The sequence below is a fragment of the Empidonax traillii genome, unplaced genomic scaffold (genome assembly GCF_003031625.1).
Source record: "Empidonax traillii isolate 1590-97213 ecotype Southwest subspecies unplaced genomic scaffold, ASM303162v1 scaffold285:size798778, whole genome shotgun sequence".
Taxonomy (NCBI): domain Eukaryota; kingdom Metazoa; phylum Chordata; class Aves; order Passeriformes; family Tyrannidae; genus Empidonax; species Empidonax traillii.
Window position 1 is genome coordinate 10,056 of NW_020955478.1, and position 26,578 is coordinate 36,633.

At 40.6% G+C, this 26,578-nt stretch overlaps 1 protein-coding gene across 1 annotated transcript in view; it reads right to left on the minus strand.

Annotated features, from left to right (window-relative positions):
* Positions 1-680: 680 nt before the first annotated feature.
* LOC114060674 (teneurin-4-like) overlaps positions 681-26,578 on the minus strand; it is a gene marked incomplete at its 3' end in the record, with an annotated part of 250,119 nt that continues 224,221 nt past the window's right edge. The window contains exons 4-5 of the mRNA XM_027890361.1: positions 5,429-5,717; positions 681-950 (exon numbers count right to left, since the gene is read on the minus strand). Of these exons, the coding sequence (XP_027746162.1) occupies positions 681-950; positions 5,429-5,651 (493 nt within the window). The remainder of the gene's footprint in view (positions 951-5,428; positions 5,718-26,578) is intronic.

Genomic DNA, 26,578 nt, shown 5'->3' on the forward strand with positions numbered 1-26,578 from the left:
CTGTACTATAATTGAATTAAAGGTGCAAAGGCATATAGGGCTGGATGAACCACTGGGTCAAGCTGCAATTGAATCAAAATCCTCTCTCCTTCCTACACTGCTTGGCAGAAGTGCTGACCAAAATGTTCACAGACCTACAAAACGCACACAGGAATCCCCACAACCGGGGACACAAAGTTACAGAGATAAAAAATATCAGTGACCTTCAGCTTTTATTTTGCACAAAGAAAAAGGCTTCTAAAAATATTTTGCTGTTGTTTTCCTTCAGAGAGCAGTCAGCCCATTTACATAAATGAAATGGCTCCTGTCAAGGAATCAGCAAGCAAAAGAAGGAAATTATCTGCTCCGAAAATCTGTAGCAAAGATAAGAGTAGCATTAGCCAGGGGAGGGGAGATTTAAATGCTTTTTGGTTACTGCAAAAAGCAGAGAGAGTATTACAGCTACTTAATGATCTCTATTGCTGTGATAAATAAGTAGGAGCTTCTCCAGCAGTTCATTAACAAACACTCTGTAGGACAGTACAAAAGGCCATGATATGGTGTTGTTAAAAGAGTGTTTTTATCGAGTCTGATAAAAAAAAAACCCAACACAAAACCTAAGGAGGATTAAGGTGGAGTGGTAAAAAGAATTATTCCTGGTAGAGCTCAAGGCTGACACTGCATTTGCTGTCACCACTTACCAGTTTCAGTATTCTCATGCTCTGTGTCAGTGAGGGTGAGGTTGGAGTTGGCCCGACTCGACAAGCAGGAACTGCGTCCGGACTTGGTGTTGCGTCCCCAGAGCCTCACTGGGTGCTCAGGTGACATGACCACGTCTGCCTCTGTGTCGGCATCTGATCCGGCGCTGATGGAGTAGCCACAGTGAGGCAGCCCGATATCGGTCCGGTACAAAGTTCCATGTGTGGGTGTCACATCTTCAAGACCCAGTTCTCGCAAAGAAAAGTTGGCTCCTGTGAGAAAACACATGAGCTTGGTTATTCATTATTAGGGCACAGTTCTATCTAGCACAAGTCAATGGCAGAAACGTTCATCCTCTGTCTTCCTGTGGGGCACAGCAGCTCGCGAGTCCTGACATCACATCAAAGAGTCCCCGCTTCTGTGGTCTTGCTTAGTCTGAGACCAAGTGATCATAGGCTCATACAGTTATTAAGGTTAGAAAAGATGTTTTAAGATCATCAAGTCCAATCATTACCCAGCACTTCCAAGTCCGACACTAGACCAGTCTCTACACTTTTATTTAATATTTCCAGACACTAGACCACATCTACACTTTTATTTAATATTTCCAGAGACAGTGATTCTACCACTTTTGTGGGCAGCCTGTTGCAATCCTTGACCAACTTCTGAGTGAAGATATTTTTCCTAATATCCAATCTCAGTCTTGCCTGGTGTCACTTCAGGCCAATTCCTGTTGTGCTATTGCCTGTTACTTGGGAGATGAGACTGGCTCCCACCTCACAACAACCTCCTTTCTCATATGCCAGGACCAAAAAGCATCTGGATTCCTGCTTTGTGAACCTGACAAAATCTCAGAGCATGTTAAATGAAATCATCAAATTTGAAAGCAAAGACGGATGTAGAAATGGTGGACCTCTTTAGGAGAGGCAAAAAGTAATCTTCTTGGGAGAAAAGCAAAATGAGGCGTGCAATGATCAAAAGTCCTACCATACACCTGGCAACTTCACTACAATAGGCAATTTGAGTGAGTTCTGCTCATTGAAATCCCTGAAATTACATACTGGGGATTTAAATTTCCTCTGGCGATTTCACTTTCCCGTTGATGACCACTCACACCTTGACTCAGTTTAGCTATTCATTCTGATACAGTCACAGCAGAGGTTATTTGGCTGCAAATAGATGCAATTGTTTAGCTGACTAAAAATACAACCTGAAAAGTGACTCTTGACTTCATGACTGGTTACCTGCAGAGCTTCAAAATCCGACTGAATTGACGTGAATGAGGCTTCAAATATTAGCACACTTTGTTTGGAAAGTTGCACAAGGAGGCTGGGGATTTTAATCCACATTTATTTATTAATGCCTGCATTTATTTTTTCAACCCTGAATGTCTTGAAAAGATTTTGGCTGTCCATGAGTGCCTTTAGCCGTACAGTGCATTATACAGCTCAATGCATCCCTGCTTCTGTTATGCTGTGCTTTGACTGGATGAAGGAACTGAGCAGTGTTTGCAGCTCAGACATATTTTAACAAGATAAATCTGAATGAACAATCCCCAGGAAAGTTCAGGTACAAACCTACCTGTGAACACCAAAGTTCTTATCCACTCATTACTGAAATCAGTTCATGGCATCTCAATGTTGTATCCAAAACTGAATTATCATTTTGTCCTTTCTCAAGACCCCACAATCATGGGGTTCTCCTCACATTTCCACTTGTTGATGTTAAATAGCATGTAGTGGAAAATGTGTATCCAACAGAAATAATCAGATTTCTACTTTCCAAGAGTATGGTTTTGCACATGTGGAAACACCCTGGGCTTGTCCTTGAACCCTGCTGCTTAGGGAAAGTCTCTTGTATTAGAGCACACGTATCAGAAGACAGCTGGCCTAAACTAGATGCTATTTTACTACATTTTTTCATTCAGTTGACTTTGCAGCTCTCAGTGAACAAAGAGCAGATACTTGAACAAAAGGTAAATAATGAGACTGGACAACATTTTCATGTAGAGCTCAGAGAAGAAACTGTTTGATGGCAGGCTGTAACTCTGGTTCAGTTGGTCACAGATCTGCAGCCGACAACACTCAAAGTTCATAAAGCATTCATGAACTTCACACCTTTTTAATTGACCAAACAAGATTAAAGCTTTCAGACAGAGTGGACAGAAAGGTGGCTTAGGGCTCACACCTCTGTCCAACCCTTGGGCTTTGCTTGGGAAGCATCATGCAAGCTTGTGGCAAAGTAATCCATTTAACTTGATTGCAAAGTGGTTTGTGAGAGTGTCCTCTATGACTTCATTGCATGAGGTAGCAAATAACTTGACCTAAGTTGTAAACACAAGGAAGCAGTATCACCACAGAGACCTTGCTCTTCTCTTCCAGTTTTGACATATGGGCAAGGCTGGGATAATTTTTAAACCATCCTTTTCAGAGGACTGGAAAACATCTTTTGGTTTTGCCTGTGTGTCTGAGTCACTGACTGAGAGTTCTACCTTCCCCTGAAACAAGCCACACTCAGCATCATCAGGCACATCAACATGCAGCATGACTGATGCTATCCAGTAACAGCAGCTCATAAATTATGAAAAATGACTGCTACAATTAACTGAAAATCAAATTTATTTGCAATAAACAGCAGCAGATGCATTGATTTTCATATTCTATGCTCACTGTTGCCTTTTAAGCTGGAAGAACTCAAGTCAATAAGGGGAAGATAATAAATATCTAAGACTTTTTAATTCAGATCTGGTCTATTTTCTCCTGTGCTGACTTGCACATTTGCTGGCACTCACTCTAGCTAAAACCATTTAAATGCTGACTTGTTTATTTACTGAATTTATTTGGTCTATTCGAAATGTTTCCCTCCTCTGCCTTCCAAACCAATGCATGAGAGAAATTCACTTTGCCTTGTTGATGTTGAGCAGGCTAATAAGGCTTGGTTTCAGTTGGCAGGAGGCCAAGCAACATCACAAAGTGAGGTCCATTCATGGCTTACTGCCAGTGGAAAACGTGGCCCAGAAAGTCTGGGGTTATTGTTACTCTTCAGGCCAGTTTAGGGATTCTCAGGATAAACTAGGAAAAAGCTTGAAACTGAAAAATCTGTGAGTGTTATATCAGAAATAGAACTGATGCCCGGATGTGGTTAATCTAGACTTCTCAATTAATTTCAGCCACTTTGACCAATTATTGTTACTATTTCTCAGTACGCTCCAAAATTTTCCTATGAATTTGTATGAATTTGTGTCTATAAAATTTATACTCCCTTTTCAAGAAAAGTAACCTTTTGTGGGCTTCTTAGGAGAAGTCTGTGGACCTGCATGGCCTCATAGACCCTCAAGTTGAAAACCGCTGACCTGGACTAATTCAAATCTATCCTGCATGGTGAATATATTGTATGAAGTGAGCAAACTCAATGACCTAAAGTTTCCTTTTCTTTATAACATCGCAGATTCCTGAGAGAGGATGAAGTACTTCAGTGTTGCTAAGAGGGAAAGTGCTTTTATGATGTCGCAGTACTATTTACAACACCTATTGGCTCTTTTGTTGATTATTTTATGTTGCAGCTATCCTGAAATACAAACACCAAAGCCATGTACACAAAGATACTTCTACAAATCATTTTGCTTGTGCGTGCCTTGAAGACGTGTCTTCTACCAAAACCACAAGTGCATGATGTTTAAGGAGTGAAATTAAGCAGCCCCCAAGTTAAAAGAGTGCAACTATATGCATTCCCTTTGGGGAATCAGCTCCTCCAAATTGCAGAGGATGTGTTCAGAGCACTCTGGTTTGGCTAGTTTATGTTAATTTTTTGGAATGCTGCCTAGTCTATTTGACTCACTTTTCCATTTTGTGCTTTTCTTGATAGACTTCTAAAAATAATTTATGTGAAGTCCTGCTTGGCTTCTGAACTACAACACTTGTGCCTCTACAGAAAAATGAAGACAAGACATAGCAGGGGCCAGAAATCTACCTCAGATAGGTAACAGCAGCAGTGAAAATGTAACTGCACTGACTTTAGATAGCAAAAAAAAGAGAGAATATCTGGAATCTCTATTAGAACTGTGGTGCCCATGGTGACCCCTGAAACTCCACATATTCACAGAGACCGTGACCCAGATGCACATAATGGGCTCCTGTAACTCCTAAAAGTTGTTCCTTACTCCTCTGATATTGGAGCATGTCCCCAAGTCAAACCTAAAGCCTGCAGGCCATGTACAATGCCAGGGGTGGTTCATCCCATCTGGAGCTCAGATGCCTTCCTTCTTCCAGGCTTCTTGAGTTTTGCTGTAGATTAGATGGACACTGTGGACAGTGGCACTCTCCTCTCACTGTCTTCTGCCTCAACCTCCTTGTTGACTTCCTTCATGACAGAACAGGCACAGGACATAGCGAAAGTTCTCCTGAGCAGGCAAGAGCTTTCCACACCATGTCAGTACTGTACAGCACGTGCACGGGGGGGTCTAGTCTCATGGTGGGAAGTGGCAAAGTGCTGTTGGAGGCAGAAAGACTAAGACACAGAAAATGTGTCTTAGTAACTGCAAATGATCATGGGATACGGGTATGCCAGTTAAGGACACTGCTCTGCACTCAGTGTCTGTGCAAGACAATGAAGATGATCCTTGCTGCTGTCTTTGAATCTCTCCATCTTGCTTTCAGCCTCAGAGTCCTTCAAAGGTAGCCTCCCACCCAGCCCCAGCTCTCAGCTGATTCACTCACTCTGCTTACAGCTCCATCTGCTGAAAAGTACCCACCTGCTCGGCAGAATTCATCGGCCTCCTGGTGCACCATGTCTTTGACCCGATTGCTGTAGGTCAACCTGGAATCCTGATCATAAGCCTTCAGGGTCTCGCTGGAGCTGTAGGACTTCTGGGGTACCTTGCTGTCCTCACTCTCAGCTGAAGAGCTCGTGTAGCGACGCTCAGTGTCGCGGCGCCGAGTCAGAGACCGATACGGTTTCCTCTCTTTTACATCCATGGCACCCTTATCTGAGTATTCAACATTAAAATAGTGACGTCTGTGTGGTGGTCAGATTGGAATAACCTGAAGAAAAAAAGAATAAAAGAAATTTATGCCTTTGGGCACTCAATGGCTAATTTGCCTTCTTTATACATTCTTGCATTGAAGAAAAGAGATGTTACTCAATGGGTCACAGGAAAACCCTCTTAGAACAATTACTAATAAAAAGAAAGTTTTAATTACGTGTGACTCATTTAATGATTGCCACTGCTAACAGGACACATACATGCAGCAACCTGCATCTGTCTGAACTGGGAATACACTTGGGAATTTGAAACTGATTGCGGTATTTTGTGTCTTTTTTTCCATGGGAAGTGATTCAGACTCCTCCAGGAGGCATGTATTCATCAGTTACCTAATCTCTTGGAAATCAGGTAATGTTGAACTATCTCTATTTGGGTATCCAGAGTACTTTGGAAAAATGCTGTCCTGTGATTTTAAAAGTATTTTGTTAGATTGTGAGGTTAGAAGGGATGAACGAAAGACTGAGACAGTGTAAAAAGGCAACTGGGAAGGGGGAGGGAGAAAAGAAGAATGAAGGGCTGAGATAGGGATGGAAAATGGACAAAAATGTCGTCCTATTCAGAGGGCTCATCTTTACTCAGCTGGAAATATATTAGAACTTAAGCAGAGCTGAGAAAGTGTAAATAAATGATAGTGCCCTGCTTCACGTAACAACATGGGCTGGAATTTATGCCTGTTGGAAAACTAATGTATATATGCAATGCTATGCAAGCATACATATCTGCACACAGAGAAAACAGATAACAGAAATAAAACACCTTAAAAGTACATTTTTCAAAATAATTAATAAATGGTATTTTCACTTCAAGTTTATTAAATGCAACATAAAAAAAAAAGTCAATTACTTGCATCAAGGTAGTAAAATATGTTTTTTAATATCTAAATTGGTTTCTGAGGAAAAAAAATTATAAAATCCACAAACTAAACATTGAAAATCTGTAATTATGAGATGAGCTTCTCAGGAACCAAGTCCTCCTGACTGCTAAGGAACAGAAGTCGAGTCTCTAACTGCCACCCCAGAATACTGTTCTTTACCAACAGAATTTAAAAACATAAAGAGGTTCAGAAAGCACTATCAGTTCTTGGTCTTTTTCATAGGAAATACATATGGAAATGTATGGCAAGGACTGAATCACATTCCTGTGTCATTTCTCTCTTGAAAGTCTAAACCCTGAATGTACTAATGAAATCTTACTCCTCCATGACTCAGACCCCAGCCCTGTTTCAGGTGTTGTGCCCCAGATTTCAGAGAATTATAGAATCCTAGAAGGGTTTGGGTTGGAAGGACCCTTCAAAGATCATTTAGCTTCAGCCCCCCTGACACCGGCAGGGACACCTTCCACTAGACCAGGTTGCTCTAAGATCTACCCAACCTGGCCTTGAACACTTCCAGGGATGGGGCAGCCACAGCTTCTCTGAACAACCTGTGCCAGTGCCTCACCACCCTCACAGTAAAGAATTTCTTTCTAATATCTAATCTACACCTGCCCTCACACAGCTATGGTGCAGTAGCTGAGGGTGGATATGCTGTGAGCTTTGTAGATTGGTTTAAAGGTGTCATGTGGCATTTGTGGGTTTCAAAACTATGAGTGTATGAAGGATGGAAGACTCCTGGCACAGGTTCTGAAAACCTACAAACCATAATACTAAGGCTGAAGCCTGAAGACAACATTATATTAGTAACTCCTTAGTTGCCCAAGTGTCTGACACAAGCACAACTAAAAAAATACTGGAATTGAAGAGAGATATACTTGCAGTTGGGCAAAGCAAAGCAGGACTCTTGGAACTTTCAAGGGGAAAAACCATGACACACTCCTATTTCTGCAATTCTGATTTTGCTAAAACTGCTAATTGGGTTTTAGTCCCTTTAACCTCCAAAATGAACTTTTCAATGGCAGACCTCAATTCCAACACCTTGTACAGTTCCTGCCGGATTCTTTCCTGGAAACTAAGACACTACTATATTATTAAAACAAACAAACAAACAAACAAACAAACAAACATCCACTTCATTTTCTTCCAGTCTATTCCACTGATGGTGGTAGACCAAGTTCACACTTTCTAGTTGTCAGCAAAATACATAGAAACTATCAAACACTGATGGGAGGCTGAGGGTAAAAGGAGTGTCTTATAACTGAGATTTACTTAAATCATTCCCAGAGATCTGAGCACCACTTTGATTATGTTTTAATATATTTTTAATATGGTTTTTATTTAATATGTTTTTAAACACACTGAACTCAGTGACTTAAATTCAGTCATGTAAATTCAACACAGTGAATGCAAATGGGATTACTCACCGGTCAAAACTGACACATGTTAAATGTTTTGCAGTCCAAATATGCAAAAAGTAAGGCCTAATGTAGAAGCTCTAGTGAAGGAAATTGTGTTATGCTAAGGAGCAGTAGTAGAGATCTACCAAACATTCATAGATATTTTTTTTGCACTGAATCAAACATATTGGTGTTTTCACACTGGAGAGATCTAAAAGAAATAGAGCATCTGATTGCTTTTCAGTGCACTGTCTTCTTCCCTTAAAAAAAAAAAATGCTCTTTTTTGGCTTGAAAAATTGTGACTTTTTTTTGCACTTGTTACTGAATCAGTTTGTCTACTTTATAGCATCTTTTTTTGTGTGAAATCCTTGGAAGGACCAGGTTTGTTATACTTTTGAATAAAACACCTTAAAACAGGCTCCATCACAACAGCCCTATATCTGTAAAAATGAACATTGAAATTGTGGTTTATTGTTATGGGGGATGGAGACAGTAAAATGGGAGTGAGAAGCAGTTACTCTGTAAGAAAGAAATGAGGAAAGGTGGCTTCTATCTGCTTCTGAGCATTGTAGCAATTCCTACGGAGGGTTAGTCATTTAAAACCCCTCTACCAGGAGAGGCATGTGTGCCAAGATAACCTTTCTGCACAGTTAGAGCCACAAGCTACAAACAGGGTCTGTAATTACCATTAGTAACCTTGCAACTTAGGAAATGACAAAAAAACATCAGGAAATTGACTGAATTCCCACCAGATGAAGGGTTTTCTTTTATAAAGAAAGGTGCTGAAAAACTGAAATTCCTCCTACAGTTCATCAAACATAGCCCTGTAAATTTGCACCATCCACAGGCACATTCCTCTGTAACAGTGTTTCTATTCCCAGTTCATTCATATCTTTATAAATTTAGCTCTTCTCAACTTTTTATTTCTCTCTCCCTCACCACTTGGTGTGACTTTCTAACTAGAAAGGTCACCTCCCAAAAACATAATTAGGTGGGGTTGTTTTTTTTTGTTTTGTTTGTTTGTTTGTTTGTTTGTTTTTTTAAAGAAAAGGAGCTGTTGCATTCAACTGACTTAAGAAAGTTGCCCCAGCACCTCTCCATGGACATGCAGTTCTTGTCACCTGAGTTTTATGGCCCAATTCCCAGACGGTTTAGATACCTTACTTTCAATGGTGGTGTGTTGTCAGGGAATTTGCCTCATAATGTTTCTGTGACAGATTATTATTTTTTATCTGCTACTTCTTGTGCCTAGATCTCACTTCTGCTACAATTTCATCTGTGCCATCAACACCTCACATTTTTCCTGGCTTCTCTGGCCCATGACGAATACAAAGAATCACTCTCATCTCAGTTACATACTCAACCACCAGTTTCTTTCCGTGTTTCACTCATGATTACTCCTCATAATTTTAAAAGCTTCCATAAACTTGCCGGACTAGATGTAAAAAAGCAAGGCTTCTAATAATGTTCCTTTTGATCCCTGTGCTCCTTTTCCCTCCATAGAAGCACAAAACCCTCCTGCTCTGAACCATTTCTATTTGGAAAGGGCTTTCTTGTCCTGTAATAACTGGGGTACAGTTCATAACAGAAACATCCTTCAAGCTTTACTTATTCTATTCAGAAAAATCCCACTTATCCTGGAAAGGGTTACTCACATGTAAAGACCTATAAAATCAGACTCCTCAAAAAAGTTATAATTTTCAGAGGTGTGGGACTCTTCTCACATCCTTGCATATATGTCAAGGAATGGAACAAAAAAGTCAACTTTCTGGTTCTGGTGTGGTAGTGCAGCAAACGCAAGGCTTATTTGCAGTTCTTTGTGTTCTGCTTTTGCTTTGGTTGGCTCCCAAATAATCCTTTTTATGATGTTTTGTCCTTTATATCTATCCTCCTTATTCTCAGTTCTGTTGCTTTTTGTTGCTTTTTGGAGCTTTGATTAACCACACCGGCTTTGTGCTGCAGAATCGCACTCAATGAATGGCAAGGGGGATGATTTATTTTCTGAGTCACTGCTCAAAAGACGAACTTGCATCAATCAAAAACCAGACAAGAGAGTGTGACACCACAAAGCGATATGCTAGGAGGCGCTTACAGCAAAAAGGACAGGTGGTCTTTGATAGCTGACTCACATTGCAGGTCACTAATCACAGAGATTAGCAGCAAGGTGATAGACAGTGCCTGTTCTGGAAGGCAGCATGTCATATCATCCAATTTTCTGTCAAAATGTGAGGGTTTATATAGTAGAGATAGCTTTATGTGTTTCCCATATAGTTACGGTAACAGGGTGATGAGAAAACTGGAAGAGTGAAATATCTTGACTCCATGAAAATGTGAGCATGAATGCTGGTGGGTTGATTCCACCCTCCACCTTTGTGCTGGAAGAAGCAAAGTGACTACCCATACACATCTGTTTTCCTCTGCAAGACTGCCTATGCAAAAATAGCTTCATCTTACTTGGTAGGACCTGCTTTTTGTCTTTTTAAACTAGATTTTCTCATGTCATTGCTTAGAGCAATATTTTTCTGTATTTTTTATTGCTACTGCCGCCCTTTGTAGAATGAGCAAAGCCATAGAATACTGAGAGGCAGGTGAGTTTTATTTTCCATCCTTCCAGCTCCACAAATCAAAACATTAACTAAGACCTAATGCTGGTAAGTAGTGAGCAAGTATTGTTTCCTTCACTTTACAGAGGAAGAGATGAGCCATGGAAAGTTGATGTGAATTGCTGAAGGTGGTACAAGAAGAAAGCAACACAACTGAGAGCAGACTCTTGATCTCCCAGGCTGAGTCTGATGCTGAGCCCTGGGTTTTTTAGAGAACCAAGTCATAAGCACAGTAGAATACTTAAATAAAAAAATCTTGGCCAATGCGCATCTGAAATCTTCGTCAGAGAAGAGCAGCATGAACCTCAGGTATTATTAACAAGATTCCCTTTCATGTTTGGATAGTGTCCTTCAGTCTGAAGGACTGTGGAGCATGTACAATTGCAGTTGTGTCTGACCAGTGAAATCCCATGGTGAATGATGAAAACCCCACTCAGAGTCAAAAGAGAAACAGATTTTCACCTCGCTGTATAATAATCTGAAGGTACCGACAGATACTGGGGCCAGACCAGCAATGTTATTTGGGAAATTAAACTCAGGATTTTAAGCTGCAACCAAAGAAGTTGTGAGTTCAGATGATAAAATGACTTTGTGTCTGTGGTTATTAATATCCTAGGCCAAGTTAGGTCATCACCTGGTGTTTTACATTCTATTTGAAAGAGTGCAGTCCACTGTGACAGTCCCACTGCACTTCAATGAGGATGCAAGTGACTGGTTGGAGGCTCCATATTCTAATTCCATAGAATCATAGAAAGTCTTGTGTTGGAAGGGACCTTAAGGATTATCTAGTTCCATGCCCTCTGCCATAGGCAGGGACACCTCCCACTAGTTCATGTTGCTTGGAGCCACATCCAGCCCGACCTTGACAAAACCTGGCCTTCTTTACACAAAATGTTGAATCTGGGAAGTCTCATTTGATCATCTGCATTTGTCCAGAATTATCTGTGATATTGCCTCCCATTCCACACCTGGTCTAAAGCACAAAACTGGCATAAATGTGAATGTTATGATGCATTCAGCAAATGCTTAGGCATGTGCTCAGGGGTGATTCAAATCGAGTCTGTATTGCCCAGTGATCAGAGTCAGCAACGATCTGATTTTAATAAATACATGACCATGACTTAAACAGTGTAGTGCCATTTACCATGTTTCTGGGAAGTTCTTCTACAGCATAAAGGACTCCTGTGTTTTTTATTAAACTTTTAAGCTTCAGATTTATAACAGAGGTTCAAATCCCACAAGGTCTTTGTATGAAATAAATTAAGCTATAGGTACAACACATTTTTGGCAAAGGCTTTGGAAAGAAGCAGGCACAACAGAGGAGAAGGAACAGTTGAATTAATACTGCTTGGCTTCAACCCAATGCTCAAAGAAAGTAACCAAACCTCCCTTTTCTAGTCGTAACCACTAAGCCTTTCTTCAGCTTGCTAGGCACTTGGTAATGTCCTGTCCAAAAGATGTGGTTTGTGACCTTTTTGTGAATAAATCCAAAACTGCAAGGAGCTGGAGGCCCAGGAAAACCTGAAACAGTAGTGAAGATTTGAAATATGGTGGGAAACCATGAAGGAGGCTGGAATGCAATTATCTCAGTTATTTCTGGTTTGCAAACCCCTAAGTCTTCTCTCATTTAACCTGTGCTAGGGGAAGATTTTGGAGCTGGAAATTAACAAAGCTTTGGAATAGTTTTTGACTAGTATAAGCAGTTTGCAGCTGTAATCATCAGAACCCTACTCCATGTTCCAGTAAAATAGAAATTATTTTTGAAACAATCTTAGTTTTATGCTGAAACTCTCATTATGAGTCTTTTAGCCATTCTTGGATGAAGTGGGTTTTCTTCAGAACCTCAGTTTAACAGATAATGCATAAAGGTATTTAAATAATAAATACCCTAAGAGAGACAGCCCTGACCATGTAGACTGTTTCAGGTTCAGCCTGGAAATTTTTTCTAATTCACTATGTCAGACTCAAGGTTTGTGTGTATGGTGTGCCCATCATCCAAAGCCTGTGTGAAATCAGCCTGTTTATCAGCAAATCTCAGAGTGAGAAAGAACTAGTTACACAGAATGTAGGTAGTCACTCAAAGCCTTCCCATTCTTCCTCTATCATGCACTATTTCCTAATTTGGGCTCTTACCTGGGATACAGAAGGCTAAAATTTGAATCCTTAATCTGAATCAGACAGGATGTAGTTTTGAATATGTCTCAGGCATCCTAGGTGAAAGCCCTCGGCAGATGTTTCCTCCATCTGCTTGAGAGAATCTTTCCTTTTTCTTGCAGAAAAGAAAAGAGACTGGAGGTTTTTTTTGGTGTTTTGTTTTGTGGTTTTTTGTTTGTTTGTTTGTTTTTGTTTGGTTTGGTTCTGTTTTTTGTCTTGTTTGGTAAAACAAGAAAATATATTTGGTAATTTCTAGTCATAGAACTGTAGAATGGATACTATCACAACAAAGAAGGTGTCTTTGTGTTTGAAGGGACATTAAAGATCCTCAGGTTTCAAAAACACCTGCAAGGAGCAGTGACATTGGCCTTGAACACCTCCAGGGGTGGGGCACCTACAGTTTCCCTTGGCAACTTATGCCAGTCTCTCATCTCCTAGACAGTAAGAAAAGGTTGGTAAAGGGCTTGCTCAGGGTGCTAAGCTTTGTACACACTCTTGGGTAAGCTTTATGTCTAATTCTCAGTGTTCTGTTGTGGCCCATGGGAAACCTTTGTAATAAAATGGTGACCCATATGAAAATGTGGCAAGAATCCCAAAACAATTACCGTGCACATCTCGTGCCATTCAACCTCTTTATTCCATAAATAGGTAATTCCATAACAAGTGAATTGCCACACGTAGATGTACTATCTCTGTATCCCTGCTTTTCTTCCCATAAACTGAACAGGGAAACTATCCATTTTATTACCCCTGTATGGACTGGGGTGAATTTGGAAGAGAAGAAGGAGAAAGTAGTTGTGAATGGTGATTTAACTATTAAGGGTTGCCCTTCCCCTCCATACGCTTCAAGAAATTTCTTTGCAGGACCACTGGGTTTGGCAGTCCTTCATGAACCTGTCCTCTGAGAGTTTGCCTAATCCCCTTTGACTCTTAAATACTTTTGGCCTTTGCAACACCTATGAATAGTCCTTTAAAGTTGCTGTTTACAGTCTTGTCTTTCATGGGGATATTGATGAGCCCTCAGCCTTTTCCATAAGAAGAAAGCTCTCAGATGTAACTTATTTTTTACTATTACACACTATTTCTGTTCCCACAGAAGATAATTAAATGGAGGCTCTTTTAGGAAAGGCCTTTTCTCCCTGTGGCCACTACCACAGGCTCTAACCCTGCCTTTAAAAACATTGACACAATCAGCTGCAGGAAAACTAAGAGAAAACTGTTGGTAGATAAAGTTTAAAGAGTGAAGCTTGCCATGTATCTGTATCCCTGAGTAAAAGTATCACGTTGGTGTGCACCATCTGTGTGAAAACAGGGTTCAGAGCATCTCCTGTTCTACAGCCTTTTGATGCAGCCTGGGGTCTGAGCCCCTCACAGGGTGACAGCTTGAATTCAAGGAGAAGTAATGTAAAACTTGCAAGATCTGAATTTCTCCCCTCCCTCCCCTTTCACTGGTTTGGCTGTGAAAACAGTAGAATAATAGTTTATGCTTGCATTGGCTTTCACTACTGCTATCGAATGGCAGGGGATGTCATAGGCTCAGCTGAATTTGGAGGAATATACTCAGCTATGCTCAAAAGGTATTTCTAGGAACAGATTTATTTTGTATCTGCCTATTTATTAACACTATTTATAGAGACACTCTGCAAAAGAGTATGATGGAAAACTTCATGCAGCAGAGGGAAGCTCTCACCTAACAAGGCAGGACACACAGCACAGGGAAAAAAGTATTACCATCCTTCTTCTGCAGCAAAGTCAACTATCTTATTCAGTTCGTTCGATTCAAGTAACTAACACACAAAACTCCTGCAGGATTAGTCGCAAGGCCAACCTGTTCTTGTCTTACTACAGTATCATGTTAAAAATTGTCCCTTCTCTTGTCACAGACGTTGTAGTATTGGGTGGTCTGTCCTTGCTTTCGTTCAGCAGGGAGAGAAACCAACCTGTTTTCTTCTTCTGATAAAATCCCCCAAAGGGTCAAACTTCAAACTAAGGTTATTAAAATAGGAGTTATCTGAAAAAAGACTGCAAAGGCCTATGAATTGATTTAGTTTAGGACTTCCATGTAAGATAATCAGAGTGCATTGAGAGATGCTAAGGATTGATTAATCAGTGTAACCCCTACTGTGTCCAGAGCTTAACTTTCAATGACACATCAAGCTTATGCAGTAGGAAGGATATTTTTCTTAGGTAAAATGCCTATGAAGGAAAAATCGAGAGATAAAAATAGTAAATTAGAAAAAGAAAATGATGGGTTTTTTCTGAAACAAAGGGAGAAACCTTAGAGCACCTCCCAGTATCTAAAGGGGCTACAAGAGAGCTGGGGAGGGGCTTTTGACAAGGATAAGTAATGATAGGACACGGGGGAATGACTTCAGACTGACAGAGGGCAGGGTTAGATTTGATATTAGAAAGAAATTCTTCACTGTGAGAATGGAGAAGGACTGGTGCAGGTTGCCCAGAGAAGCTGTGGATGCCATATCTGTGGAAGTGTTCAAGGCCAGATTGGGTGGGGCTTTGAGCAACCTGGTTTAGTGGAAAATGTCCCTGCCAACTAGATGAGCTTGAATGTCCCTTCCAACCCAAACCCTTTGATGATTCTATGAGTCTATGACCTTCCAAAACAGAGATTAATACGCTCTTACAGATGCACAAATGCTGCTTGACTGCAAGGTGCATTAAGGAGGGGAGCAATCTAAGGTTATAATAACAGATACTGTAGCTCAGAGGAAAATATATATCATTACATTTATTCTATTGTTGCAAAATGCTGCTTTACTACTTGCCCAAAGGTATCAGAAAAATAGCAGGGTTTATTTTTATTTACTTTTCATTTTTAGTACATGATAAAAACTCAGAAGAGAAAATTTAGATTCTGTTTTTATACTTTGTGCATCTGCATGGGAGGGCGATCAGGTAGGGTGAAAAGTCAAATTTGTTCCACCTAACTGTGGATATCAGTCCTTCAAATATCTACAACTAAACTACTCACAGCTGATTCCTTCTACAATCAATGAAGAAAAAAGAGTCATTTCTAGAGCAAAATTAATATAAAAATTAATTTAGACAGCTATTACAGTCATGGATAAATTATTTTTATCTGGAAATGACTCCTTCTCCTTATGGACTCCAAGGGGACGCCTAGGCTGACTCATTCAGGACTAGGAGTCTAAATTTGGTTGCATTCACCACACAGTGAAGTTATTAATTTGTGTTACTGCATGTTTGTGATTTCTTATGGATTTAGCCATTCAGGGAGGTGCATCTGCATCTCTGCCATGTTACAGGCAGAACAGGGAAGTGACCTGACCAAATAATGCAAGAAGTCAGTGTGCAGAGACTACACAAACCCCAGCTCCTGTTTGGACATCAGAAGCCTGTTTACTAGAGTTGTTGGATTTTGTGCCAGTATTTATGAAAGCAAAATATTTTTCACATCTTTCAACAGATAAAATGCTAGGTAAAAGATTAGTGGTTTATCCAGGTCCAAACAGGACAATAAATTCTGCACTGTTGGTATTAAGATCACTAATTTAGTGACTAAGTTTTTTTGCCATAGGAAAACATCTTGTGTGGCTTTCTGTGGCAAAATGGAATGACTTATTAAATCATTCTTATAAGAACAAGTTTCTATATTATTTAACAAAATGAGTGGAAAGGCTCACTGTTTTGCTGAAGAAAAGCTTTGCTACGATGCTAAGGAATCCAGCTTTAGGAATATTCAGCAAAAAGACTTTGGGAAGAAAAGGGAAAAGCAAATGAAGGAGCTGGGAAGGGGAGAAGGCAATTGAAGATGTAAATGGCTCTTCTTAGTCATACCTTTAATGACTAGCTAGACCAAAGATTAGAAGTAATTGAACTAGCTATCAGTCAACAAAAGATGCAAATAGATTGTAAAGCAGAGTGGAATTACATTAGTTTACACTAAACCAAGAGTAATTAGTGTTTGTGCAGTGCTTAAAAAGCAGAAAGTGCTGTATAAATGTTAATTATTACTATTTGTTTGAAATAGATGCAACAAACACAATCTTTCACATGCAAAACTCAGTAACAGGTTCCATCATTTGACTGAGACTTATCAGAGCACATTTGGAAAAACACAAAGAGTCCTATTCAGTGGGTGTTTCTGAACTGTGAATGTTTCATTTGAAGTCATAGATGACGGCCTATCTCTGGAAAATGCGTTTTCTGGAAAATGAAAAAAAAAAAATAAACAACCAAACCCAAAGAACCAAGTTCAGCATCTCCACCAAGGTCAAAAGACAAGAGAATTTAGGAGATGGAGGCCAAAGGTTTCAGATTGCAAGTAAACCATCTTCATTTTGGACCATCCAATAAATACTGAGATGAAGAGATAAGTATGTCTACTTCTGAGGTGCAAGAGTCTGGGAAACAGCACTAGTTGCTGTTATGCCCTGCTGTACCACTAATTTATTGTGTGATATCCTGGACAAGGCATTTAACCTTTTGGGCCTGTTTTATGAAAAACAGATATAACCATTCTTAGCTGTTTCACAGCCAAGTAAAAGGTCTTTTTTGATGCTTTTAAGCATGTCATTTCAATAAATAATTTATGAGACATATCACTATTAAGAAGATGTCTGAAAGAGTCTAGGAGTCTAATAAGAAACTTATGAGGTGAGATCATACACTTTCAGGATGGATCCTGGGCCAAGACATGCTAATGATTTGCAAAGATTAGGCTCATTGGAATCATGGACATAAAAGAACCCTAAAGTAAAATGCTTATCTGCTTTTTTGCAATAAATTCTTGACCCAATTTCCTTCCTACCTGGCAGAGAAGAATGATGAATAGCAGAGGTCCAACCACTTGTAAGTTTTAAAAATCACAAAGGATAATTCAAGTACAAAAAGTAATTCGTATGAAAGAAATATTTTGACAGGATATGAGCTAATAAAAAACTTATATTTAAGCTCATGATTTTCAAAGTAGTATACAAATGTTAATTTATTAGCAATTATGTCTGTAAAGGAAGCAGTACAGATGGAGACAGAGGAGACAGCAACATCCTCTGTCATAAGCTTCTGAAGCCAAATGTCTCATTGTACATATCGTTGCCCAAGTGAAGCTGGATCAATGCTTGCATCTGTTGGATGCAGAAATCTGCAGGAAATCCAATTGCCAAGAATCCTTTAAGCATAAGTTTGTTTTCACCAAAGTTCAGGCTCCTGGGTTTGAAAATGTCAACCTCAGTAGAGGAACAGTTCCACGTTTCAATGTTTCTGATGACAAACCCTGCTTGAGATGTTCCCTCCTGCTAGGGCTCAGCCACCCTGCTGCTTCCTGCCTCCCTGGGGAAACTATGCAGCTGTTCATAAAACCACACCATAAGCAGATCAGGGAAATTGTCTGTAAACTAAAAGAAAAAGAGCTCTTATCTGCAAAATCCTTATTTTTTATTTTTTTTTTTAGTCTTTCCCAACTTTATTCGAGCTAGATTAATATGATTTTGGTTTCACAATTAGATGCAAGGCTCAGGCAAGAGGGCAATACACTGAGGTGGAAAGGAAAACAGATTGGGATACTCTTTTCTATTATCTAAACTGGAAAAAGGAGGTGTTTCAACTTGAGGTTGCAATAACTTGCCTGACCTAAAAATCTGTATTTCTAACCAGTTTTCAAGCAGTAGAACTGGAGGTTTCTAACAGTCCTTTGACTACATCTTTGCCAGCTCTCGCCCCTACCGTGCATGGGCAGGTGTACATTTTGTGACTCTGAGAGTATCACTCCATTTCTTGCCAAGAGAGCTGATGCTGCTTCATGGAAGCTGCCTTGCTGAAAGCCCCTAAACGGTGTCCACACCTCATCTATTCCTCCTTGATTACAGATGAAGTTTCTCTGCCTTTAATTGCAATTTCTGTAAAGACTTTATTCTCTCTGCCATGTCTTTACCACTTTGCATTCAAGAGAAGTTCAAAACTGCATTAAAAAATGCAGTCAGCATTCTTCTTCTTTTTCTTCCCTTTTCTTCCTTCTTTTTCTCCCCCTTTTTTTTTCTTTCTTTCGTTTTATTTCAGTAGCAAATACTGGTATCCCATGTAAGATAAATGAATGTTTTAAAAAAATTAGACCTTTCTCACTGCTTTGTAGCTTTTTTCTTTGTAAATCATGCTGTCTATAAGTTATATTTTAAGATATTCCATGAATCTCTATTTCTCTCCCTATATTTCTGACCAGTTGTGTCATCTCCTGACTGGCAGTGGGTTTTACACCAGCATGGCTTCTGTGAACTGTGCATCTAATCCAAAGTCCTTTAAATTACATGGAGGTATTTTCTATTCATTTCACTTGGGGAGTAAAATAGGACTTTATAAGCTCAACTCCCTGTACAAAACCTTTTAATGTTCATATTTATGGTATGGGCTACACTGCATCGTATTTCAGCCTTCAAAAGTGTCAGTGCTGAGGATGAAAAGGAATGAAATTAAGAAATTGGAGTCTTTTGGAAATCTCCTTCCCAGAGTGAGCCAAAATGAAACTACAAAGAAACAAGTAAGAAAGCACATTGGCAATTTTTTCAGATGTAACCTGTGACCTTGGGAGCCTCTGATTTACCCCCGAGGACTCTCAAGGGGCCCTGGGTTTGATAGAGCAAAATTAGGCTCCTTTCTGGCATTATAAACATATCGCCTTTTACAATTAAGGCATTTTTGAGATTTTCATTCCATAATTATATGTAGCTGGGGTCTGGGGCAGTCCAGCTCTCAAGCTGTCACTAAACATGTTCAGTGCCACCTTGGGTCATTAGGCTTACTAACAGGTTGAATCTAAACACCGGGGTCTGTGCATTTAAGCTGATTTCTTGGTTAGGTAAAGAGATATTTATATTTTCATTTAGTTTGAGTGATACCAGCACCTGCCACTTGCTCTAAACAGAGCAGTTAACCCATAACTCCCTCTGTCAACCCTCATTGATGGAAAGCAAAGCAGATAAATTAATGGCTCCCCTGAGAGGAGAGAACCAAGAAGGCTCACGTAAACAAACATCTCACAACATACAACTGCATTAATGGGAATGGTAATGAGAGAGAAAATGCCTCTCCCCATCCTTGATAGGCACAGCAGGCTGGAGGCAAACACCCACAATGATGCTAAAGGTGGGGAACACACACCAGGCTCTTGCAGCTCACTCAGCGGCCCTTAGTGCAGATGGGAATATTCCAGTCCTGCCAACACCAATGGCTGGGATGCCTTTGCAGTTTTCTTGAAGCATGTGAATACGTAAATGTGACCCTCGCCTTTCTAAGCAGGCATGGACACAAGGTCCTGCTGCTGGGAGATGCACTCTGCAAACAGTAATTAAAAGTGAAAGGAGGGGAAATATGTGATTCTTTTAACAATCTAGTTTGCTCTTAGGGAAATGCAGAGGATGATTCATGCTCCTTGGCTTTTACCCTCACCTGTGGTTGGGCTCAGTATCTTCAGCTGCTCTGTCCCAAATGCACTGGGATGGTGATGGGACATAAACTGAATCACAGAATCATAGAATTAACTGGGTTGGAAGAGACCTCCGAGATCATCAAGTCCAACCCTTGACCCAACCCCATTGTGATTACTAGCACTCAATTATTTCCTCTGTCAAGCAATAATGTCAAAACACTTAGATATCACAGAACCATAGAATGGTTTGGGTTGGAAAGGACCCTAAAGATTATCTAGTTCCAACTCCCTTGCCATGGGCAGGGACACTTTCAACTAGAAGGTGATGGTGATGGCAATCGTGTAAAAAGCCAAGTCTGCAGGTCAGTTGATGGGACTCTAGTCAGGGGAGAAATCTAATCAAGAGATTTTTTTTCCGCCCATCTCTGCAATCTTCCTCTCTCAAACATGTTTTTCCCCTTTTCCATGAGATGGAAAACTCTGGATTTTAGTTTCTTTTCCTTTTACTTCTTTGGAGTGGCCCTGGGCATCATAGGTCTTGTGCACCTCATGATCTTCCAAGGCAGAGAAATGTTTGCACAGACAAAAAAATTAAAGCAAGCAGCTCTTTCCTATCTCACTCTGGCTGGTAATTTTTACTCAGTATCTCCTTCCTTGAGATAATACATGCATCTGTGGGGCTCTCATCTGGTATGGAATGATTGCAGAAACAAAAATGAATCAAAAGTGTTTTTTTCAGACCAGGGTCCAATCTAGTTCACTGATGCACGGTGGGATGGGGTGTGGGGCAGCCAGAATCTGCTGCTGGCCAAAACTAGGGCCTGAGGGAGGACTTATGAAAGACAATAATGCTGTGTTTAGGGAAAAGGTAGGTCCCAAGTCTGTGCCATCCTGCTGTACTGTTCAGGTTTGTGCCATAACTCCTGTCTGCTCTGCATCCCCAGATGTTGCAACATCTGGATGGAAAGGATGTGAAGATTTTAGCTAGACTGGAGGATCATAAGTGCCTTTTTAGCTCCCTCAAACCTCCTCTTGTCCAGGAATGTGGAGGAGAAGCCCACAGCTGAACTTTCTTGCTGAGCTGAGCTTGTGTTAGGCTGCAGATTGCAATTCAGGGAAGAATGTGGGTAAGGGGGGATGAGTGCAGCATCAAAGCAAAGAGCTGTAAGTGGAACTCTTATGTACATGTGTTTTATCTCCTATGCTGGCATGGTTTATTGTCTGTTCATTGGCTTGGACCAGAGCCAATGAGTCAAACAACATTCTCTGTGTAATTATGTGCCAAATGGAAACAAGCAGAGGTGTCCATGGCCTAGATTTGGAGAGGATTGTTTCTTAAGTAGTTGCCTCTGAGGAAGAGCTGGGGAGGAACATGTATAAGTCACATGCAGAAGGGATGTTGGAAAGGCACCAGTCATAGTGGGAACCTGTGGTCTAGAGGCTATGCTCTGCTACCCAGCTAACTCTACAATCAATCAATGCCTGCTTTAGCACTTTCTCAGATGGTAAATCAGGAGCAAGGAATTGCACCAAGTGGTCATCTTGCCCTGCTAAGGACCTGCCAGTTGCAGCTCTGAAAGCACATGGTGTCATTGGTGCCAAAAACAGAGCCCAAGGGTGTGACAGAGGTGATCTGGTTTGACGTGTTGTGACATGGAATATTTCCATTCCAGCCTGGTTTTCCACATCATCCTTTCCTAATGGTCCTCTAAGGGCAGCGGCAATAAATAAATGTGCCTATCCTAGAGCTTCATTAGTGTAAAGCTCAGCATTATAAATCAATTTATTAACTCTGCATAGCCTGAGTTGGCACAAGGATGGAAGCATGAGCCTCCTTCCTCCTTCCACCTTCCATTCCACTGCCTATGCTGTGATGAGGGCAGGGGAGCAGCTGGGCTTGAGCATATTTTAAGCCCCTGATTTTATGCTGCTGTGCAGAGCTGCTCTCAGCATGAGGGCTCGGCATAGATGTAGAGGGAAGGGGCGTTGGGATCACAAACAGACACCGTCAAGATCCTGGCCTAAGGCAAACATGCCTGTGGCTTTCTTACTTCATGCTTTTCAGCTCAAATTAGCTTATCTGAGTCAGAGAGGGCAGCTGTTTCATGGGGGAAGGAGGAGAGAAGGTATAGATCACGTATCTGGCTCCAGAAGTTTGGAAATAAAGTAGATGTGATGGGAAAGGGGCAGAGGTGGTGGCTGAGACCCCAACTCTGAGTCCAACACTTTCTCCGATGAGACTGCAGAAGGAGAAACACTCCAGGAGAATGCTTAGGCAGTGCATTAATTATGTCAATATTATTAACATACCTCTCTGTGTCCCTTCCTCAGCTGACACCTCCCACCCTTGTTCTGCCCTCTGTTTACTATAAACTTGTATGAGAGCTATAGCAGCTCTCCAGTTGGCCGAGGGTTACATATAGACTAAGGCTCAAATTGAACCATTTCACTAAGACATAAGAGATAGTCTCAGTAATTTGTAGATTTCAAAACAAATGTATTTAGACTTACTGTCAAGCAAACAAGCAAATAGCAACAAAAGCTGTAAATGGCTAAACAGGAATGCTAATAATATATTGGCCCTTAATCAGATTTTTCACCAATCTAATCTAGGATCTTGGTTCAACTGAAATACAAGACACAAAAGAGATATCTACACTAGTAAATTAAATATTTTATTACAGTAAATAACAGTCTGGGACTATTCCCTGGTACTGAGGCCAACTGGCACAGAGAAGTCTTCATCTATATAAAAAACCTTCCTATTATCCAAAACAGGGTAGTGTAGTCTTCTGCATTTTGGGACTGGTTCCTGGTCTATGCTGATGCTTTAGCTGGGCTCAGAAATTGTTTGCACAGGTCAAAACCTTGCCAGGAACCTTAATTAATTGTTTTTTAGCTGTTATTCAACAATATAAACAATAACTCCGTGGTATTGTTTAATTTACTAGCATAAGCAGAGCCAAAACTGAAGCTGGCCAAACTGTAAGGAAACAGGTACCTCTGTATTTACAGTAGTTTTCAGATTCTTTTGTAAAAGAAAATTTTCTTCTTATTTTGATTGTAAGTAATTATGCAAGCCCTGACATCAGTTCTTTAACCCACCCTAGCATTGCCTCATGTGTATTGCAGAGACCTTGGAAGACCTGAGTGTTGGTAGTCTCAAAGCTGGCAGGCTTAAACATAACAATAAGTGAGACCTTTGGTTTGTTTTTATAGGGAAAACCCTGCTCCTTCCCCTTTCTCACAAGATTGCTGAGCATTGTTACTTTTCTCAGCATTCAATTTAATTTTCTTTCTTCCTTTTTTTTTTTTATTAATTTAAGAGAAAAAAAGCAAATTAAATGGAACTGATCTTTCATTAGAAATCCATTGATGGAGCAGATATCATTCAACACAGGTTGTCTAGAAGTGAAGGAACACCAGCCAGAGAGGAAATGCTGCCAGCTTGCCCTCCCAACTCTAATCTCTGATTTCAAGCTATTACATGAAGCAAATCACCAAACAATGTGAACAATAAGGAAGGGGTGTTTAAGAAAAAAAGATGCCATTTGGGGGGAGATTACTGGTCCTGAACGGTATCTCTCCCAGCTCTTGGCAAAGAACGAATTGCAACTGCATTGTCGTCAAATCAAATATTCCTAAAGCACCCCTAGGGATTGTTTTGCAATTTTGTTAATATTTTAAAAGCATCCCTTGATGTCTCCCATGCCTGCCTGCAGCTATGATTTCATTCCTCTCTGAAACAGATGTCTTCTCTCTCTCTCTCCCTTCTCCCCTCTCTCCCTTCAAGTGTTCACCTTAAAAGGTGCATTATGAACAATTGATTTTGAAGCCCATACGCACATGGAATTCACCAGGAGACAGAGCATTTTAATCCTGCCACCTTTGGAGAATTGGCCTTTTTGATAACACTTGTCAGACCCGAGTATAGGAAACTTCTCAGAAGAAAAACAAGAAAAAGCAAACAACAAAAACAAACAAACAAACAAACAAACAAACAAAAGCTTTCCCTCAGAATCACAGGACAGAAACTCAGAGCAGGATTGCTCAGAGCACCCTAATGGCCTGATTCTGAAAGCCTGTCTCCAAGATGAATTCCCATCTTAAAGTACTTACGAATTACACAAGGGACAAATTTCTTAGCAGGTCTTGTTGACCTAGGAGAAGGGCTAATAGTTTTAAAGTAAAAGACAGTCAATTCAGATTAGATATATGTAAGAAGTCTTTTAAAATTAGGGTAGTAAGACACTGGTACAGATGTCCAGGGAGGTGTTAGATGCCCTATCCCTGAAAACATTCAAATCCGGGTTGGATGGGGCTCTGATCAGTCTGATTGAGTTGGAGATGTCCACGCTCATGACAGGGGAGTTAGATTAGACAGCCTTTAAAAGATTCCTTCCAACTGAAATTATTGTGAGTCTATGATTTTTTTGAATGTAAGATGAATAAGCTAGTATTGGAAGGGCATGCCAACAAATTAATCAAAGCCTGGGCTCTTTGTGGAAAAAACACTTAGCAGAGACCTAACCAGACCAAGGGTACCTACCTCAGCAGCATTTATGCTGCTGTTTATCTTCAGGATGGTTGATGTAGAGGTAGGTCTCCCCAAAGACCAAGGCTGTCTTGACATCCGTAAAGTGCCATCCATCAAGTGAATTAATTGTGAATCACAAGATGATGGAAAGGGTGACCAAGGCAGGTCAAATGCTCTGGCCCTGATCAAAGCACAGGCAACTAACTGGTACTGTTTGTAGCAATGACCCACGCTCCTGCCTATCCATCAGAATAAAAAGGCTGAGTTTGTTTTCTGGCTCAGCCCTTTCTACTTCTGAGTTTCTGTTTATTTTCATTAATTTTGTGATTCTCAGATGTGGATATCCCACCAAGGCAAACAGGAAGGTAGAATAATTAAAGGATTTTGCACTCATTAGTTATAGAGGTTTGCTTGTTGAGCTGTTCACGTGATTAATAAAAAGGTCTTCTCAGTAAAAAAGTCTATGAAATGACCACAGACAGTGTGCTGCAAAGCAGAGTTCCAGTTGCAGCTGGGGAAGCACAGGTAAAGAGGAAGAAAATTAAGGGACAAACACAGGTGGTGAAACACTGGATGTCTCAGCTGGCAGCAGAACCAGGGACTGAACAGAGATTTTCTGTTTCCCAGTCTAGACCTAGCCTAGGTCTCACAGTTAGGCTTGCTTCAACTTTGAGATGCTTATGCTTTTCTGTCACTGAGGAGTAAACATTATCCACTGGAGAGCATGTTTTCATTCCAACCTTGTCGGCTTAACAGCTAAAAGCCCTCCTTTCCTTCCTTGCCTTTTATGTCTTGGCTTTTTTCCTTCCTATTTAAGTGTATTCAAATATGCAGATGCTTCATGGAACTCAAAAGTGGATGTTTCAGTGGTGACTTCACATGCTCCTTCTAAATTTGTCTATTAAGCCTTTTTCTTTAATTGTCTTTTAAATAAAACAGAGCTGTATTGTCGGACATTTCTTTTTAACTGTCTTGCTTTTCAGGCCTCGTTTAATATGTAGACTCCAGACAGAAACTGTCAGACATATGTTTTACTTCTCTAGAAAAACATCTTGACAGCTGAGGATTGGGCAACTTCTGAAGTCGGAAGCAGGCTGATTCACAGAGTGAGATAACTGTTGCTATTTCAGATCAGATTAGCCTGAAAGACCATCCAAAGACAAACCATTCCTCAGAGAAGCACCTGCACACGGTGACTGTGTTGTGGACATCTTCCAGGTGGGTCATGTTCCATGAGTCTCTTGTGGAGGACATTGTGGTCCCAGGACAATGAAGGTTTTTCCTGCAGGGCTCAAATCTAAGCAGGAAACACTTTCATATTATCTAAGAAGCTAAGGTTTTGCAGAGGTTGAAGAAGTCTGCTCATTTGGCAGGCACAGAGAGAGAATACAGCACACGTTAACCAGTGGAAGTTAGGGAGAAACCTTCAGTGGGTGCAGTCTTCTTACAGAGGCCATAGAGTTTACCTTCCCAATTTAAGAAAATCAGCCTCTGGTACAATGAAAGGAGCAAACAGGACTTGAACACACATAGGAGCTTAACAAAATTGAGTGTGTTCCAGGATCTGAAATGTAAACAGGAGAAAAATGTGATGTTGAAGCTGTAAGAAGCACTAAAGGTTGCCCCAAATCAAGGAAGAGACCGGCATGGTGGAAGAAACACACACCAGAGCTGCAAGCTGTGTATCCAGAGCCTTTGTTTCCAAAAGGCTTTTTGAGTCTGGCAAGTGCTGCTAACCACTTGCGAGCTGGCTGATAAATGGGTCAGATGCATTCTGTCACACTTGGCTGGGGATACTGGACATGAAACAGAGAAAGGGATTGGTGTACAGTAGAAGGTCCATGTAGCCCATGCTGTTTATGTCACTTCCCCGTGAGTCATAGTACCTTGAAGA